At 37.4% G+C, this 20,856-nt stretch overlaps 1 protein-coding gene across 5 annotated transcripts in view; it reads left to right on the top strand.

The window, feature by feature from the left end:
- The window catches only part of Rabgap1l (RAB GTPase activating protein 1-like), a 574,303-nt gene that overhangs the window by 103,548 nt on the left and 449,899 nt on the right, over positions 1-20,856 (top strand). For all 5 annotated transcript variants that reach the window (XM_006496875.1, XM_006496878.4, XM_006496876.2 and 2 more), the window contains one exon: positions 7,747-7,888. In XM_006496875.1, coding sequence (XP_006496938.1) covers positions 7,747-7,888 — 142 coding nt within the window. The remainder of the gene's footprint in view (positions 1-7,746; positions 7,889-20,856) is intronic.

Below are 20,856 nucleotides of genomic sequence, written 5' to 3'. Positions count from 1 at the left end.
AAAGCAGCCACATTCATTCTTCACCAAAATATCATAAGAATGATTTCTAGGCAACATACAAACACTTCCTCTGAAATCTCTTGAGCCAGGCCTCCACAGTTCAAATCACTCTTAGCACCACTGTCTACCATGTTCCTATTAGCATGGCCCTTTAAGTCACACTTAAATCATTCAACTGATTGTCTAATCCATAGTCACAAAGTCCACATTTTTCTAAACAAAAACATGCTTATCACAGTAATACCCCACAGTCTCAAAGTCCATATTCTTTTAAACAAAAAAAGATGGTCAGACCTATCATAGCAACACCCCAGTTCCTAGTACCAACTTCTTTCTATCTTAGTTGGGTTTATTGCTGTGAATAGACTGGGGGATCTGCCAGGATGTGTTTCAGAGCATAGACTATTAGTATAGTCACAAACAAGCACAATACATGTCAGGGCAACTATCATAGCTATCCCCGTCTTTGAGAGGGATATTCTTTTTGGGAGGCTACAGGTAGCCTATGGTGTTACAAGTGGTGAGGCCCTCAGCTCTCATCTTTACCCTACCTCCACCCTTGTTTATAGTCCTTGTCTAACTTACTGTGTGTACCTTAGGGTGGTGGCATCTGCAGCTGAGCCACTCACCATAGGAAAGGGTCCTTGACAGCTCTCTGCTAAGCATCTGAGCATTTGAGCCTTGCTCCTAATAATCTGTAACCTGTTGAAGATGAATAAATGGAAAAAGCATTTTAAAAACAAAGGCAGGGAGTGATGAACAGCCTATGAAAATCTGAATTTAAAGACATTTTGATGTGTATTACCCAAGAGAATATAGCCCTTAATTCTCTGGAGGAAACCAAAGTCTGGTAACATTAGCATTCTTCAGTAAATAGTATAGAATTTACTCCTGTGATGGTTAATCTTGACTAGTGGGTGGTACCGTTCTATGGGCTTGGGTCTCATTCTGAATTAAAGGGAGAAAGCATGTTGAGCATAAGCACCCATCATTCTCTGTTTGCTGATTGTGGTTGCTGTGTGACTAATCATCTCACTTTCCTGCCACTATATCTTTTCTATCTGATGGATGAGTCCTCAAGAGACCTCACCCTTGCTTAAATTGTATTGGTCAAATATTTGCAGCCACAAGGAAAATAACTAATACATATTCTCTAGCCAGTACCTTATAAAGAAAATGACCCTGTTGGTGTTGGGGGTGGAGATTGGGAATGCCTGACTCAAAATCTTTTCTCTGTTGGGTGTCTCTGACTTTTCATTATGTTGGAAACAAAATATTTTAAGAACTAAGTGGGTATTAAAATGGGTAAATAGAAATGAACCACATGTGACATGAAGTTAGAAGAAGAGGGGATTGTTTTGTAAGAGAAGGTACCAGCAAAATGAGAGCAAGAGGATATATTGTAAGAGGGAAATGAATAAGAACAAACTGTAATGGTATATGTTAAAATGTCATAATGAAACACATTACTTTCTCTGTGAATTTATGCTTAATAGAAATAAATTAAAAATACATAAAATGAAAATTATCATTGAAGATGCTTTTCAATTTGTACCTTTAAAAATAAATATACTCAATCAGTACATAACCAAGAGAAATTAAATAATAATGATAATTATCTTTTTCTGTAGAAAGATGAAAATTAAAATTATAGAGTACTTACTGTGGGAGAATAAAATATAGAATGTACTTTTGTTTGTTTTTCTGATGTGTACTTCTGCTTAGGTTGTCATTCTTGTTTGTCTTGTGCAGAGGCAAACTAAACCTGTCTGGAAACAAATCCTCTCACATGATTTATAGACACAATTTTGTTAAAAAACAAAAGATCTTAGATATCAGATTTACTTAACTTTTTCCCACCTAGGATTCCTTTTTGCATGAAAAATTTGTATGCTAAACTAGGCATATAGATACATAAAATTAAAATATAAATAAAGCATTTGCTGGTAAGTAATTAATAAATTTATTGTATAACAATTCTTTGTAATTTGTAAATAAACAGTTTACATGCTAATAAGTTGCATGTGCTTATTTGCTTTTACATAAGTGAATAAAATATTTACTGAATATCTTGATACTTAAGAATGTGGAACATCTTCAGAACTTTCAAAATTGATTGGTATTTTGATTTTATGATTAATATTGAGAATACTGCTTTTTGCATTCTAAAGTACAGTTAATGCCTTTTAAAAAATTGTTGGAAATTCTGATACTAAAAAAAATTCATGTTTTTTTAAAAATGAAACTCAATCATTAACTCAAAGACTAATTTTAAAATCAAATATTGTAAAACAATATAATCTAAAGTGTACTAACTTGATAAAGTAACATGTTGAAGAATGATGGTAGGAAAATGTGAAAAAAAATCTTTGTTTTTTATAAACTCTATTTCTAACCATATGTGTAATAAAAATGCTGTTCTGTTTCTAACCATATGTGTAATAAAAATGCTGTTCCTAAGATTTAGCCTCCACAGATCTGAGCCATTGGGTTTCAGGAGGGTCTGACGATGTTGTGTGACATGAAGGGATGTGCAGGGAACAGTGCATATGTTGTATTTAGAACCAGGGCTTTAGTGACGTCATATGATGTGATGGGGGGTGGTTTGCTGCCAGAAAAACATGGGATTCATTGCATGATTGATTTTGAATTAAGTTTTGGTTGTTGTGTGTTTGGAAATCTTTCAGTATTGCCAAATTGTGACTTATGCATTCAGTTACATGATTCTCTGAAGGATATTGACTCAAAAATTAAGAAGCTGCTCTGTAGATACAATGGCTCACAGTTCAGCTTTGCACCAGATTTGCTGTGATCCTTTGAAAATAAGTCTTACTTCCTGGATCCTACCCTAAAGATCAAGACCAAAGATATTAATGTTTTAAATGTGAAGAAATTCTTACTCTCGTATCCTTACTCTTAAACAGTGTTATGATATATGGCTTCTGAAGATGTATGTACTAATACAGATATCACCATATTGTCCTTTGTATTTGATGATAGTCTATTATACTATAAAAGCTTTTGGAATTAATTTGCATAGCTGTAATGAATCTTTGTAAGTCAACTTATTCTTGACATAAATTTTAATATAAATCTGACAGTTTATTTCATAAATACAGAATTTTAGTTGTCTAAAAGTAAGATTGAAAATAAAATCATGTTACTAAAAGTACTTCATTTGAATCTTAGTTGCTAAGTGCAATATTTAGGTTCAGTACAGTATATTTGTATAGTTAACCCAGCCAAGTTGAGCCTGGTCATGAGTTGGTTCTTGCTCTGGAACAGAGCCAGCAGGGCATAGGCCTCTAGTCAGTGGCTGCTATGGGCATAAGGCTTGTATGTATAAAAAATATATATTTTACTTCATGTTCCTCTTTCAGGAAATATTCTCCCTACCAAGATAGTAGGGGATGTTCTCTCTGCCAAGGTTAATGATGGATTCCCTGATAATTAGAAGCAGCACGAATCCAAATCTGGGAGTCAAGGGTGTGTTCATGTCTCAGCAAAATTGTAAAGACCGTTTTGACCTTCAGGACAGATGCTGAGACCTTTAGGACAGCCCTTAACCCTGTAAGGAAAGATCTTTGAAAACACTGAGTTCAAGAATATATAATTTCTCAACTATGCAAAATACAAGGATGCAATATGAATTGTATAGGAGCTTCATAGATCTAAAAGAAGTCAGCTTGGGACAGAGCTAGTTTAGGGACAGGAGTGGCAGGGATCCCACCCAGCTAGCTCATTGTCTGTGCTGACAAAGGCAGGCAGATCTCTGAATTTATTTGCAATGTTAAAAAAAAAAGTGCTTGTCATCTCAATCTAAGAATCTAGGGGCTGGGGTCCAGGGATGCTGATTTATGGGATAATCAAAAGGGAACCTGGAGTAATGACTGAAATGATATGTAAATAAAAGACTGGGCTTTTGATCTGCAAGAGATGAACAATCCAGAGAGTTTATTAAAATCACAAGGAAGTCTGTCTGGAACAGAACTGAGAAAGAACTGTCTCAAGCAGAACATAGGCCATCAGCTTGTAACACACAATTTGATACCCCAGATCCCCCACCTCTCAAAAACACCTTCCTCAGAACCACTCCTCAAGTCAAGGCTAGTTCTTGGCAAACAGTACAGGTGAAACATTTAACTACAGTTGTAATACTTCTCTGTTATGACAGCAGGGTTCAGCAGTTGCAACTGAGACCATCTGGCTTGCAAAACCTAGGATAGATAGATAGATAGTTCCTGTATGACCTTTGTACAAAAAATTTGTTGATGTCTAAGAAAGATAATTACAGTGTTTACTTCCTGTCTTTGTACATTTTCTTGTCTTGGTGATGAAGTCCAGGCCAGGACTTTTTCACCAGATTCTAACCAGGAGTGGTGAATAATGAACATTGTTGTTTTGTTCTCCATCTCATAGGAAAGAACTCAGTGCCTTACCATTAATGTTAAAGTTAGTTGTAGGCCTTTTATTGGTTCTTGTTAATGGGGTGAGAAGACTTCATTATCTTCCTAGTTTGTTGAAGGGTTTTAAAAACATGAATGAATTATGAGTTTACATGTTTTGCATCAGTTGATGAGATCCTAGAGTCTTTGCTTTTTAATTGATTAATATCATGGCCTACGTTGACTTTTTCCCCCTTCCAACATTGAACTAGCTTTGCATTCCCCAGACAAGTTTCATTGGTTGTTATGTACCATTTTATTCATATTATTTATATATATACACACACACACACAAATATATACACATATATAATATACACACATATATATGTATATATAATTATATATGTATAATAGTGATTTGACTTTTATGTATTTGATTTATATTTAATTATAATTAAATTAATTATATAATTATAATTATATAATAATATAATATAAATAAATTAATTATATAAAGAGATAGATTTGCTTAATATATTTATGTATATAACTATCATTTTAAACATTTAACCATCATATTAATAGTTAATAATCCTAGTGTATGACTATTATATAATATTAATAGGATGTGTATTTATTGGCATAAATAATAGTGAGTTTCAATATGACATTTTTATGCATGTACATAGTGTATTTTGATCATAATCATATCCCCCTACTATCCTCTTTTGTTGTCTTCCTACTTTGATTAATCATCTTCTTCTCAGCTAGGTACATTTCCTTCACTGGAGTTGTTTACAGATATATGGCACCTCACTGGTTACTAAACCACTGGTGAAAACATCTCTCTTTCTCCATCAATCTTTAACTGCATATAAATCCTCAGGGGTGTGGAGGGTCTCAGGATCTCCTCACCTTCTCTTAGAGTATTTCTTTGTTAAGTCTTGTGCAGGTGATGACAGCTGCTATGCGTTCCAGGGTACTATAGCCATGTAATGTCCAAAAGTCAGTGTTCCATTCTGTCCTCTAACCCTGGCTCTCACATGTTTTCTGACCTTTATTCTTTGTTGTTCCTGAGCCTTGGATGGATGATATAGTTGTCCCATTTATAGCTGGGCATTCAAAAGTCATTTATTGTCAGTACTTTGAACACTTAATGAGACTCTGAAGTCACTGCTGATTGAGGCATAAAGGTATTATTACCGTAACTGATAGATAGTAGTACTAATTTGTGAGTTAGTTATTGAGAAAGCAGTTTTACAGCCAAGTCCATGTCCATATAGCAAAAGAAATACAATAGCTCTATCACTGTGGTCTATACCTACCTCATCTGTGAGCCTTTGTCTAAGATTGAATTCCCTCTTGTGGACCAGGCAAATATCCCTGTGTACTGTGTGTAGATGTTACTCACTAGTATGTCTTGCTACATTTTCATTTTAATTCAGTTTGAAATGTAAGATCAAACATTCCTCTTTGTATATTTTTTTAAAGACAGGATCGCATAATGAACTAATGAGCTTCCTATGTAGCTGAAGATGACCTTGAACTCCTGATCCCCTGTCTCCACTTCCCAAGTGCTAGGGGTGCAGATGTGTACTGCCATGGTACAGTTGGTAGTGTGCTTTCTGGGCAAGCATGCAGACCTGAATTCAGATCCTAAGCCTAGAAAAGAAAATGGCCACATAGAGTTCAGGCCATCAGTTGGCAAGTCTAGCTGCTAGTTCTTTCTCACTATGAGATAACCAGTAATGAATCAAACATTTGTTGTCGGCCCTAAAACTTGTGAAGTCTTAAAGAATAATTGGATTATGTCAAAATGTTTAGTAAGTTGAATTTGTTAATATAATGCTATATGATTCTCAGCATGTATACATTGCCAGCACTGTAAAAGAATGGTAGATAAATTATTCACTTAAAATATGCCAAGGACAGTGTAACTCCATTAAAAAATGGGGTACAGAGCTAAACAAAGAATTCTCAACTGAGGAATACCAAAGGGCTGAGAAGCACTTGAAAAAATGTTCAACATCCTTAATCATCAGGGAAATGCAAATCAAAACAACCTTGAGATTCCACCTCACACCAGTCAGAATTGCTAAGATGAAAAACTCAGGTGACAGCAGATGCTGGCGAGGATGCGGAGAAAGAGGAACACTCCTCCATTGCTGGTGGGATTGCAAGCTTGTACAACCACTCTGGAAATCAGTCTGGCGGTTCCTCAGAAAATTGGACATAGTACTACCGGAAGATCCAGCAATACTTCTCCTGGGCATATACCCAGATGTTTCAACTGATAATAAGGACATATGCTCTACTATGTTCATAACAGCCTTCTTTATTATAGCCAGAAGCTGGAAAGAACCCAGATGTCCCTCAACAGAAGAATGGATATAGAAAATGTGGTACATTTACACAATGGAGTACTACTCAGCTGTTAAAAACAGTGAATTTATGAAATTCTTAGGTAAATGGATGTATCTGGAGGATATCATCCTGAGTGAGGTAACCCAATCACAAAAGAAGTCACTTGATATGCACTCACTGATAAGTGGATATTAGCCCAGAATCTTAGAATACTCAAGATATAATTTGCAAAACCCAAGAAAATCAAGAAGGAAGACCAACGTGTGGATACTTCATTCCTCCTTAGAATAGGGAGCAAAATACCCATGGAAGGAGTTACTGAGACAAAGTTCAGAGCTAAGACAAAAGGATGGACCATCCAGAGACTACCCCACCTGGGGATCCATTCCATAATCAGCCACCAAACGTAGACACTATTGCACATGCCAGCAAGATTTTGCCGACAGGACCCTGATAAAGCTGTCTCTTGTGAGGCTCGGCCAGTACCTGGCAAATACAGAAGTGGATGCTCACAGTCATCTATTGGATGGAACACAGGGCTCCCAATGGAGGAGCTAGAGAAAGTATCCAAGGAGCTAAAGGGATCTGCAACCCTATAGGAGGAACAACAATATTAACTAACCAGTACCCCCCTGAGCTCATGTCTCTAGCTGCATATGTAGTAGAAGATGGCCTAGTCGGCCATCATTGGGAAGAGAGGCCCTTGGTCTTGCAAACTTTATATGCCCCAGTACAGAGGAATGCCAGGGCCAAGAAGTTGGAGTGGGTGGGTAGGGGAGCAGGGTGGGGGAGGATATAGGGAACTTTCGGGATAGCATTTGAAATGTAAATGAAGAAAATATCTAATAAAAAATTGAAAAAAAATTTCTCAAATTCAGACATGGTCTAGATAAATGTTTTGCTTTTCATTTTAGTAGATTTTAATGAACTATTGCTATACAATTTTATTCTCTTTGTATTTCTAATATTCAAATATATGGTTTTATTGTTTCAGTCTGAGGGAAAAGGCCACAGCAGTGCTGGAGATGCAATATATGAAGTGGTGAGTCTGCAGAGAGAATCTGACAAGGAGGAGCCCATCACCCCTACTAGTGCTGGGGGCCCAATGTCACCACAGGAGGATGAAGCAGAAGAGGGTAAGAAGTTGAATGTATTCAGTCAGTGCATTTAAACTGATGCTTTCTTAGAATCTTCAAAAGTGGTGCACACATACAAAAGTGTGCACACACACTCATGCTGAGGGCTCGAGTCATGGCGTTCCTAGTCTCAGACACACTTACAGTAGGTTTTTTTTCCTTTTTTTTTTGACATGCAGAGGAGATTTGGTTCATTTGGTTGTTTGGTTGTCCAGTCCCCAGTGCCACTTAAGCAGCTGTTTACATTTGACAATATTGCTGTGCTAGTTTGCTTTCTATTTGATTTCCAGTATTTCTGAAGTATTTAATGAGAAGTTTCAAATTCTCTGAAGTATTTTTAGAATTTCAGTGGTAATATTCTGCTTATCTTTGTTACTTGGCAGTTCTAACCTGATTTTGTTGTTGCTATAGTCTCTACTGCTCACTTCTGAAAGAGCACATTATCTTATCTATTTAATACACAAATGCTGCAGAGAAATGCTCAGAAGCCTTTTACGTCATCTGGCTGCAGGCATGACACTTTTCATTGCTACTAGGACTAGAGTGACAGGTCTTAGTGCTAACAAAGTTTGCTTCCAGTATGGGGTTTGCTAACAGCAAATTTCTCTTTTCCTTTTAAAAGATTTTTATTTTGTTTTTATTTATGTATGAGTATCCACACATGTGTATGTCCATGGAGGCTGGGAGAGGTGTCAGATCCCTGGAGCTGTAGTCATAGATGGTTGTAAGCTATCTGAAGTGGGCAATAGGTGATCCTGTGCAAGAGCAGCAAGTGCTCTTAACAGAGGATCCATCTTTGCAGACAACCTGATTTCTATATTAATATCATATTTGAAAAAATCTTAAAATTGTTTCTTTATATCTATTTATATCATTTTGACAGCAATATAATATTGACTGGGAATTATTGTTCACTGCATGTGAGGCATCCTTCTGCTTATAATCCATCAACTGAGTTAATAGGATTTTAATTGCACACATGCTTTAATTAAGTTGGCTTTAGGCGTGAACATATACACAGAGAACACAAGCCACTTGCTTGGGTCACTTGGCTGCAAATGGCAGTGCTGACATCTGATGCCAGCTGTTTACTTCTACTATGTTACTCTGTCACATCTGACAAGTTACCAAAATTTATAAGCAACTTTTAAGAACTATGGGAAATGTCCATAACAGAATCAGTCATTCAAAAGCATATATGTTAACATTGTTGAGAAGCCATCACTCTTAAAAGCTATTATCTAATAAGTTACTCTTTGTTTCTCTTTAGCCCTAGCCCCTGGCAACCACTGATTTGCCCTTTTTATTTGTGTGTGTGGTTTTTTATTTTCTGGGAAACTAATATAAATAAAGTTATAAAAATACAGTCTTTCATATGTGGGTTTTTGGACTTGGCATAATAGTTTTGAAATAGTCCTAATTAATCACACATTACAGTGTGTATTCATATTTCCTATTTTTTTTCATGTATGACTAGTAGTCTGATGGAGTTGTGCCTCATTATCCAGTTATCACTTGAGGCACATTTGAGTTACTGGACCAGTTAGATCTTGTAAAGAATGTGATGAATATTTATATGAAGTAATTTTGTTTATGTGAAGTCATTGGGCATCAAAAGACAATGCAGATTATAAAAGATTATATGAAAGACAAAACATCTTAATAGTTTAGTAAATAGGCAACTCAACATAAAAGATTATAATTTTTTATGTTGAATATGTATTCTGGAACTTCACTAAGTTTTTTTATTCATTTTAAGTGTTTTGGTAATATCTAGATTTTCTAACTTTTAAGATTATGTAGTGTGTAAAGAGGAACAATTTAACCCTTCTGTATTATCTGGATTATTTTACCTAATTTTTTTTAGCTAAGGATTCTAGTTCTGTGTTAGATAAAATTGGCAAGAGTTAGTGTAGTTCTTCCAGATCTAAGAAGTGATTTCAAGTTTTCTCTTCTAGCAGATTACCTTTGAGTTTGTCACATTTGGTCTTTTTTGTGTTGAGGTACCTTTCTTCTATAGCTAATGTGTTGAATGGTTTTACTATAAGACATGCCGAATTTTTCACTGGGTTTCCTGCATCTGTTGAAATGATTTTGCCATTTTTGTCTGTTCTGTTATTAATGTGGTGGTACACATAGTTGTTGGTTCTGGAGATGATTCTACTTGTGTATAGTCGGTTACCCCTCTTTACTGTGCTACTGAGTTGGCTTTGCTATTATTAAAGTTTTGTCATCTTTGTCTAGCGCATTTATTGGCTTCTATTTGTTTAAACTGTTGCAATGATTTTGTGTCAAGGCAATGGTGTCCTCATAGCTTAAGTTTGATGTACTCCTCCAATTTGAGGAGTAGTTTAGAGTTGGGGTTGATTTTATTTTTCTTTTCTGTAAAGGCTTAGTAAAATTCAGTGTGGACCTCTCTTGGTTTTTCTTTCTTAGGGTATGCTTAATTATTCATTCAATTTGGCTATACCTTACTGGTCTGGTCAGCTTTTTTGTTTCTTAGAATCCAATCTTTTTGTTGTTGTTTCTGTTTTTTTCAAGGTCATTTTGTTTTTAATTGTCCAGCTTTACAGAAATATAAAATTATATATATCATATTTACTTTGTTTTTATTTATTTATTTTTATTATCATTTTATTTATTTACAATCTAGCTGTTGCTCCCCTTCCTGGTCTCCCCTCCCACAGTTCCTTATCTCATTCCTCCTTTCTGCTGTCTCTGAGTGGATGTTCCTTCCTCACTGGGGCCTCAAGTCTCTATAGGATTAGGCACTTCTCACACTGAGGCCAGACCAGTCCTCTGCTATATATGTGCAGGGGCCTTGGACCAGCTCCTGTATGCTGTCTGGTTGGTGGCTAAGTGTGTGGGAGCTCCCCAGGGTCTAGGCTAGTTGAGACTGCTAGTATTTTTATGGGGTCACCCTCCCCTTCACTTTCTTCAATCCTTCCCTTATTCAACTACAGGGGTTCCCGACCTCAGTGTAATGGTGGGTGTAAGTATCTGTGTCTGTCTCAGTCAGCTGCTGGTAGGGGCTCTCAGAGGACGTCTGTAAGTATATCATAGCATCAGTAGTAGTGTCAGGCCTTGGTGCTCCTCTTGACTCTGCATGGGATGGGTCCTACGTTGGGCCAGTCACTGGACCGCCTTTCCCTCAGTTTCTTCTCCATTTTTGTCCTTGCAGTTCTTAGACAAGAACAATTCAGAAATTTTGACCATGGGTTGGTAACCCCATTTCTCCACTCAAGGCTCTGTCTATTGAAGTTCCCTCTCCTCACAGTTGGGCCTTTTGGCTAAGGTTACCCTCTCCTTGAGTCCTGAGAGTCTCTCAGCCCCAGGTATCTGGTCCTTCCTAGAGGAACCCCCTCGTCCCCCACTCCCGCCCCCTGAGGCTGCATATTTCAACTCATTCTGCTGGCCCTCCAGGCTTCTCACCTACCCCACCCCTTCATATCTGAGCTGCTCCCCTGTTCCCCTCCCTTCCCATCTCCCACCCAGGTCCCTCCCTCCCTCTGCCTCCCATGATTAGTTTCTTCTTCCTTCTAAGTGGGATTGAAGCATCCTCACTTTGACCTTTCGGCTTACAGTCTGTGGGTTGTAGCCTAGGTATTCTGTACTTTTTGGCTAATAATTCACTTATTAGTGAGTATATACCATGTATGTCCTTTTGTGTCTGGGTTACCTCACTCAGGGTGAAACCCATGGGACTTTATGAAGCAGGAAATGAAGCGTTCTCTTTAAACCACCAACCAGGTAGAATGCTATTTTTCATTTTTTGAAAGAAAAACAAGATAAGATGAGAAAGTTGTGTATTCTAGATAATAGTATTGTAGATTTCCTAGTTTGAACAACCCAAGGGAGGATCTGAAGCAGATAGTACTCTCCGTTGTCTTATGGAACAGGAATACTCTTGGTAAGATCTCAAACCTGAACATTGTATTTGGATATTTAAAAAAGTCCCCAGTCTCTGTGAGAGTGATTCAAAGAAAGTGAAGAATGGGCCTTGTTTTGGGTTGAAGAGTAGATAGAGCTTAGGGAGAACTGTTTGAAGAAACTTGATGAATACATTGAACTAAAAACACTAGATCATTCTGGCCGGCTGAGGGCATTATTAGGATACAAGAGACTTTGCTCTCTTTGTAGTTGGACAGGGAGAGCTGAAAATGAAAAGGAATTCACACACACAATTCTTACGCATAGGCTCCAGACTTGCTTCTGTGTCTTTATTAATGTGCTTCGTCTGCTTAGCCGGCTTCTGCCACTGACATCCACCTGAGTGAGACTTTTCCACAGAGGCGCGTTAACAGCTAAAACAAAACAGTAATTTTAGTATAGCAGCAGTGCCTGGACTTAGAAATGTTTCCAAATATTTTCTATGACATTTTTTAGTAAGTTACTCAGACAAATGATATTTAAAATGTACTTAGTGTAGAGAGACTAAGGAAGAGTTTTGCAAATAAAAGTAGATAAAATTGTCAGAAATAGTCATTCAGGACTTTGGAAAGTTACCAAAAGACGGTGCCCAGTCTGCTCAGGAGAAAAACTATTGAACTGTGTAGAGATTTATTATAGTGGACTCTGATAATGTAGCTCCAAAGAATATACCTGCACATCCCCAATACTGATTTATTCTTATGATACTGTTGGAAACAAAACTCCAAACCTGCATTACTTTTGATACTGAAAATGACTTATTTCATGGGAACAGAATATGGAAAAACATTGTTTCTGAAGCATTGTTGGGAATAATAGTTATAATTTTTATAGCAACACAATGGGAATTCTGGTTGAAAATCATAGATTGACCAAGATCTCAGAAGTAGGTGGAACTGTAGGAACGTCCATGTGTAGGGTGGTTTAGCAAGCTGTGTACCCGTGTAGGACTATCGACTTCCAGGAGATAACAGAAAGGGTTTGACCAATTACACATCTCCATGCTCAACATGAGCAATAGAGTGCTGTTACCCGAATTATGTCCAGTGGTTTTCTTCATTCTTTCCTGTTATGTAGTGAGTACCCTTTTCCCAGATACTGTAAATGACTATCATACAGACTAGTTCATTCTTCCCTTATTAAAAGGTGGAAGGAACTCTTAAACTTGGAATCCGGTAATGAATTCTCCAATACTACTTTGGCCCTCTTTGATTTGTCTTCTTTAGTCTGTGTCCTTCATATCAATTATCTTTTTGAAGTGGGTTGTATTACTTCACTTAGAAGAATTGGTCTTTCTAGGTCTGGCATAGTGGTTCATGTCTTTAATCTATCCTAGCACTTGGGAGGCAGAGACAAGTGAATTTCTGTGAGATTGAGGCTGGTCTGTTTCCAGGAAGTTCCAGGCCATCCAGGGCTACATACATAGTGAGACCCTTTGTGAGGGTGAACCAGAAATGTTTGTTTCTCACTTTATTTAGCAAAAATTATCTTATTATGGCTCACAATCCTATTTTTACCTTTTTGATTTAGTTTTCCACCATTTTCTACCTCAGAAATTTTACACTTGTTCATTCACTATTTATCCCTTGTTACTATTTTTAATTAACTCACTCTCTCTCTGTCTGTTTTGTCTATGCCTTACCTCTCTGTCCCTCTTGTCCATCTCTGCCTCTGCCTCCCTCTCTGTCTTCATTTGTGCACCGATACCCATATGTTATAGATACTCCATAGGCATATGGAACCTGGAGTATCAGAAGATAAGTTATAGGAGTAGGTTCTCTTTCCAGCATAAGGTTTCGAGGAGTCAAACTTAGATTGTTTTTTTTTTTCCTTTAAAAATGTCTTTAATTGTGCATTATATAATAAAATATATTAGTTATATATAATAATTGATTCATTGTAATATTTTCATACATGTATACAGTGTAGTATTATCACACTCACCCTCCCAGTATTTTCTCCTGCCCCTTCCCCTCTCCCTCTGATCCATTCTTCTTCCTGAATAGAATCCAGTCTACCATCATATATTTTTTAATCCAGATTCTATATACGAGAGGACATAGAATGTTTGAATTTCTGAGTCTATCTCACTTCACTTAACATGACGGTTTTTAGCTTGTCTATTTTCCTAAAAAATGCCATAATTTCTTTCATCTTTGAGACTGAATACAATTCCACTGTGAATGCGTACAGGAAATGTCTCTATACCTGGTGCTTTACTTTTTAAGCTAGGAAACTGAAGCTTAACAAAGCATGATTATGTACACTGTAGTAGTTAGCTCTGGGTTCTCTGCTAAGTTTAATGAAAGCTAAGAAATATTTTATTTGTCTTAATAGTATGACACACTCGTAATTGAGCTTCCCACAAGACCTAGCAAATAGAATCTCAGTAAAACTTAATAGATGATAAATAGCAAGCAGATAAATAAATAGAGGAATGAATGCACAAAATGGCAGGAGAGGGAACTCTGGTGATGTGTAGTTTAACAAATGGGGAATAGATGCTTTGAAAGCAAAGGGGGCACATGTGGTTAGGGTGAAACTAGAATGGAGTACTTTAAAGTCAAACTTAGATTGTTCCTTTCCAGCACAGCAGATACCTTTGCCTGTGCTCTGTGGAACTTACCTTTGCTTGGCTTAGATTTTTATAAAAATCCCAGATAGCCATGTTGTCCTCTCTCTGCCCTCTTGTCAGCCTTTTTTTTTTTAAATGCTAGCTTTTCAATGAGTTCTTGCCTGCTCAGTACTATACGTAATAAAAATAAAAACATGAGTAATTAATAGCAATATCTCACAATGTCTCTGTACTCAGTACTAAGAAAGAGAAATAACGGTAGAATTTGTAGAATTGAATTGAAAAGTATGAAAAATGTATATTGAAAATTCCAATTTCTCACAATCATATACTATTAGAACACATATAAAACATTATATATATTTTTCTTTAAATTTTTCTCTTCTGTTCTTGACAGTTTTTGACTGAGATATTACCTTGTCTTTTGAAAAATCTATCAGCTATCACCTCTGTAAAACTACAAAAGTCACAGAGTAGGAAGTAATAGTTTCTTTTCTTTTATAGATAGGCGTTCATGCATTTTCAATACACTGTATTATTAGTTCAGTAATTGACATTCCTGTCAGCACACACATCAAAAGTTAGAGCTGGAGGTGGCATAGAAATGTCTGCCTGCTGGGGGAATTGGAGTACTCTTTTATTTAATTATTTTCAACAATTTGCCTGTCAAAGCAAAAGTGGAAGTTCAAGGCACTCGATATTGTCTCACTTTAGTCTGTAATTTAACTAAAAGGGGAATACAGATTCAGAGTGACTAAAATTGCTTTTAATTTTCTGGGAAAAATCTCAAGTTAAATGAATTAAGGTATCTTTGCATATTTATCTAATGCTGTTCGAAAAGTGTGATAAAGGGAGTTACTTTGAATGCCGGAATCTTATCAGAAAGTTAGGTCCACCGCAACAGTCTTACAGGCACTGCAAGGCTCCCGGCCACTGCTCTGCATCCCACAGGTGCTGACGGCAGTGCTCTCGCCTTTCATTGTCTGAACTGTGAGCTGCTGTTGGCCAGCTTCATACGAGAAATTACATAGAGGCAACGATTGACAAATATTAGTCTGCTGTCCTTAAGACACATACCCACGGCTTCTAAGATGGCTCAGTTATTGCAATTGATGCCAGACCTCAGGCCCTGAGTTTGACTCCAGATCTCACATGGTAGAAGGAGAGAAAGAACTCAAGGATTACAACAAAAGTGTTCTCTCATCTCCACACTTGTGCTGCAGTATGTGTGCACAAAATAAGTGTAGTAAAAATTAAAAATATGATACATATAGCCATTACTTTTAGTTAATCTGTAATCTGTTTGTTGTTGTATTTGGTGAGAAATATTTATTTATCCCAGTATTTATCCTAGTTTGGCCTTCAAACTTGTGGTCTCCTCCTGTTTTTGCTTTCCAGATGCTGGGATTTTAGGTCTGTGCGACCATCCTTAGATAAAATGATTGTCTTTTAAAACGTTCCCCTCTACTAGTTGGGAAGAAAAAGGATCAGAAGCAAGGGTGAGGATAGAAAAGAGAGGATAATGGGGTGGCCATATACATGTGATAAAAATGCATGATACACACATATGATTGTAACTTTAATTTTTCAAACCTTATTTTTATAATGGTTCTTAAATGCTTTAACCTCCCTTTCTACCAGAGGTAGTGGAAAAGAAAGGATATGGGGGAAGTGGACCTGTTTAGAAACGGTTCTTTGGAGAAACTCCTGTCTGTGTTGTCTGGAAATTGACAGTTTGGTTCACATGTTAGCAGCAGCAGCTCGATCCACTCACAAACACTTTTCAGACACACCAGCAGCCTAGCTTGGTAGAGTCTGGATAGCAAACAGGAATCAACAGCAGTGGCACTATCTATTAGAGACAGCCAGGCCTCAGCCTTGGCACAGGAGTCAACAGGAGGGACCAGCAGGAATGCCACAAGTTCTCAGCTATGCCTCTCTCAGGGAAGCAAAGATTGGTGAAGGCGGCAGACCAACAAAAGTTGCACAGCTACTTCTACCAGCAAGCCAAGCTCAGCCTCTGTCACTGTCTGTCAAGTCCTTTTTATACTCCCTCCAAACATCACTTGCCTTCTACAGGACTCGTCTCAGCATGTGTCTTGTCTCAGTATGTGCGTGTTTCAGCTGACATCACTCTGCCAGTCAGCCCGAGTTCACAGAAGTGGCTAGAAACTGCAGCACACCACCAGAATTTTTTTGGTTTGTTTCTCTCTATGGAGTCCCAAGAAATGGAGCTCAACTATGCAATGTAAGGCAGACCAATATATGCATGTTGTTAGAGAGGAATCCTCCATCATGTGTCCTTTCACTTGCTTGCTTTAAAAGCAGAACATCCTCTCTCCTGTGTCTGCTTCAGAGAGAAACATTCCTTCATGAGTCTGCCTTAGCTTTTTACCTGTGTCCACTTCAGTTCCTTTATCTATTTGCCCCACAAAACACCATCCAGTCGACTTCCCAAAGAACCCTTAAGTTTCCATGTCATATATTGGTGTCCTAATGCAGTCTAGTATTTTGTTCAATGGATATATGCTAGTGAAGAATTAAAACTAAATTTCCCCTGACTTTAAAGACTATTAGCTGATCAATGTATTATTGACTCATAACCAGAGAGCAAAATAGTCTCAAACACTGATGTTAATTTTCTTGTAGCCCCTTAATTCTTAGTCTCATTAGACAGAACGAGTCCCCAACAGCAGTTACCATCCAGCACATTTCAGGAGCAAAAGTTGTTCCATGTAGAAGCTGCTTAGGGAGCCTCAGCCACAAAGCTATTAAGTCCCCCTGCTCTTTTGAGTTACTCAGAAAAGTATAGCTTTTTCTGTTTCTTTTTCTAGATCCTGGGCATGCTTCCCCTGACACTGTGGGCTTTCTCACTCTTTTCCTCTGAAGTACCCCTCCACTCCTTCTGCCATGTGGCTGCTTGTCTGCCATGTGGCTGCTTGCTGAACATGCTGGACTGTGACTTCAAAGGCATGGCTTTCTCTCTTTTCTCCGTCACCAAGTTACAGCTTGCCTGTTCTATTTTTTCCTTCTTGTTTTTCCTGTCTCTGAAACTTTAATAAAACTGTTCTTGAGCTTCAAAACCAAAATTCTTTGTATTCAAATCAAGAACATATAGAAAACATTAAAAAAAGTTGTTTATAAAAGTGACAGCTCTATACTACTTAGCTGTACAGCCAGAGGTTAAACGCTGTTTCTCTCAATAGTTGTGTGTGTACCCTTTGCTGGAAGGTTTTTTTTTCTCTCATTTTTTACATTGTTGACTCATTTAGTTAGTCCTCATTTCAGTCACATAAGATAGGATAGATATGGTTGTATTGTTTCATGGGTGGGGCATTTAAAATAGGTAGAAAATTCTTTAGAACTTATTTGTTTTATTTAAGTGACAACATTTTTTAATTTGGTAGATTGAAATCTGATTTACACGCCAGCAGGATCTGAAATACATCTCTGAGGCAGAGTGAGATTGGAGAGGCAAGTTGGCAGCAGTTGGTGGGGAGCCTGGAAGAAACATGGACTGTGTGGGCTCCTGTCAGAGCCTTCAAGGTTTTGAGCTAGGTCCGACTATCAGCAAAGACTAGTTTGAGTTAGCATGATCCAGCTGGAAGCAAGATATATAAAGTACATTTAATATCTAAATCTAATTTGAGTAGATAAAAGCCTAAAATAGTAATACTAGCTTGGAAATAAACAAAGACTAAGTTTAGAGCATTAATTGACAGGAAAAGATGACGGAGTCATACCTGTCTCTGTTAGCCATATTCAAAGGATCAACTAGATTGGATTGTCCCCAAAGGGGCAGATTTATGTATTAATTAATTTCATTAAGTCTTCAAACATTTGTATATTTACTATATTTTGATTCTAAGTTTGTGTAAGAAAAAAATTTATTGTTTATATTTTAGTAGGAATAAACATTTTAAATCATGGTGGAAGTTAAGTGCCAAGTCACTTAAATCCTAAATGTGGTGAGACTAATTAAGAATGTCTTTTGGGCTTTTCACCTTCTCTTCAAATTACCAGACATAGTTTTTTGTTTTAACAAAACAAAAACCCCAACAGCAACAAAACTGTTTTAGCCAGTGGATGGTTACTGTGATTAAATCCTGTTTCAACTGAGCTCATGAATTCAGTATTAATTTCCTACCTGTGCTTTTTAGTTTTACATTTTAAAAATAAAAATAGCTATGCTAAATTATGGAATACAAGTTGTTATAGTCCAACCTTACTCTATTTTAAGGCACACTTTATATATCTACTTAATAAAATACTTTCTGGCACATAATATTAGGCAAATATAAGGTAATGTGATTCTAAGACTGGAGAGATGGCTCAGCAGTTGAGAGAGCTCATTGCTCTTCCAGAGGACCTGAGTTTAGTTCCCAGCACTCATGTGGTGGTTCACTGCCACCAGTAACTCTATCTCCTGGGGATTCGACATCTTCTTCTGGCTTCCTCAAGCACTGCGCTCACATGCACCTTTGCCCCCCAAAAGAGTAATTCAGTTAGTAAGATAACATGATTCCTTTAGACTTTATCAAACAATCTTAGAGTTGTTTGTCCTTCTCCCCTGATCCCTGCCCCTGTTGTGTCCGGCCAGCAGACCACAACCTGGGTTCTTGCCTGGAAAGGCATTTTGGAAACCTGGAAGAGAAGAGGGGCTAGGTGGCGAGAGAAAGAAATGTAGCCAAGACAGTTATTCTGATCAAAGCTCAAATTTTACTGTTGCGACACTCAGTTATGAAGGAAGGGGGAGGGGACCCGATTCCCACCGAATAATCTCTGGTCCAGTAGAAAGGTGCACGTGTGTGGCGCAGGTTCCAGCAGTGGGCGTGGCAGAACGAATGAGCAGGAAGCTCCACCCCTGAGCAAGCAGGTTTCAGGCTGGGGGAGGGGAGACTACATGCCCCTTCCTTCCTCTCCCCTTCTCCCCTCCCCTCCTCTCCTCTCCTCCTTCCCCACAGCACTTGTCTATGGTTGGCTTTAATTCCTGTGCATATTGAATCCCATTGATTAATTTCTTTCATGAGCCTATAGCTTTCAATATACTGCCTACATGTTTTTATTTGATTTTTAATTTAAAAATTATTTATGTTTATTATTTTTTTGTCTGCATGTAAGTCTGCATATCATATGTATGCCTGTTGCCTACAAAGACCAGAAGAGGGTGTTGGATCCTCTGGAATTTATTGAGCCACCATATGGATGCTGGCAACCCAACGCAGGGTTGTGCTCTTCCTGTGGAAGAGCAGCCATTGCTCATAACTGTTGAGCTGTTCTCCAGTCTTTTCGAAAATCTTTTAAGCTATAAATGCACTGCATGAAGCTTAACTTAATAGTAAAATTATGAATATAATTAGTTTTTATATTGTATATATGTATTTCAAAAAGAATTTAAGAAGTGAATTTTTAAGTTACTTGTCTCTGTGTGTATGTGTGTGTATGTGTGTGTGAGAGAGATAGAGATAGAGAGGGGTGAGAGGAGGGGAAAAAAGCGTGTATATGTGTATTACATTTGTATATGTTGTGGTGGGAGAGACTTTGTAGAGTTCTCTTCTTGCATTGTGGGGTTGGAGGATCTAAGTTCATCAGCTTTGTGTTGCAATCACTTTTTACATGTTGATACATATTGCCAGCCTACAAATTAATTTTAAATGCCCTTATTTTATCATTACACTTATGATTATTTGATTTTTTTCTTAGTGTCTGCCTCTATTTCATTTTGTGTTAATTGGTGTAAATTTTATTTTCTATAATTTGCATGTAGTTGCACATGTATATGTATGTATGGTATGTGTATGTGGTGTTTGTGCACATTTTAAAAGTGAGATCAAAATCAAATTTGTCTTAGACATTATATATTATGTAATATATAAATTACATTACAGTACCTTCAATAACTATTATAGGACATGATAGAGATAAGATTGATGAAACTATGAGATACAAGAGGGAAGTCAAATTTAGTAAACTTTTGATATTCATATTTCCGTATGCGGCAGCAGAATTGATGCTTTAAGTTTGGACAGAGAAAGCGACTGCATACTTGCCTTTCTTATAGCTTTATTCAGAGCATATCCTATATAGAGTCTTTATTAGAAATTCTTGAATAGCAACATCAGGGAATAGTAATGTGGGATGGGGAAGATTTCTGTGGGTCCACTCCTACACAAAGCTCTATGGGTAACTATCTACTGCTGAGAGGAGAATTAGTGTCTTCCAGGGCCTGCTATTAGTTTTACATTGCAGAGTGTTCAGCCTTGAAACCATACATACACAAACATTAAAAACATGTTGAGCAGATTCTATTTATATATATATTTGTGCATACATGTGTGTGTGTGTATAACAACCATAATAAACGAAAAAGAGACTACTATCTCCTTGGGAGGGAGCAGGAGAGGTCAAGGGATACTAACTAGGAGGGGCTTCAGGAGGAAGTTATATAATTATATTTAAATTA

Source organism: Mus musculus, chromosome 1 (assembly GCF_000001635.26).
Source record: "Mus musculus strain C57BL/6J chromosome 1, GRCm38.p6 C57BL/6J".
NCBI lineage: Eukaryota > Metazoa > Chordata > Mammalia > Rodentia > Muridae > Mus > Mus musculus.
This window is presented reverse-complemented; position numbering and strand designations above follow the sequence as displayed.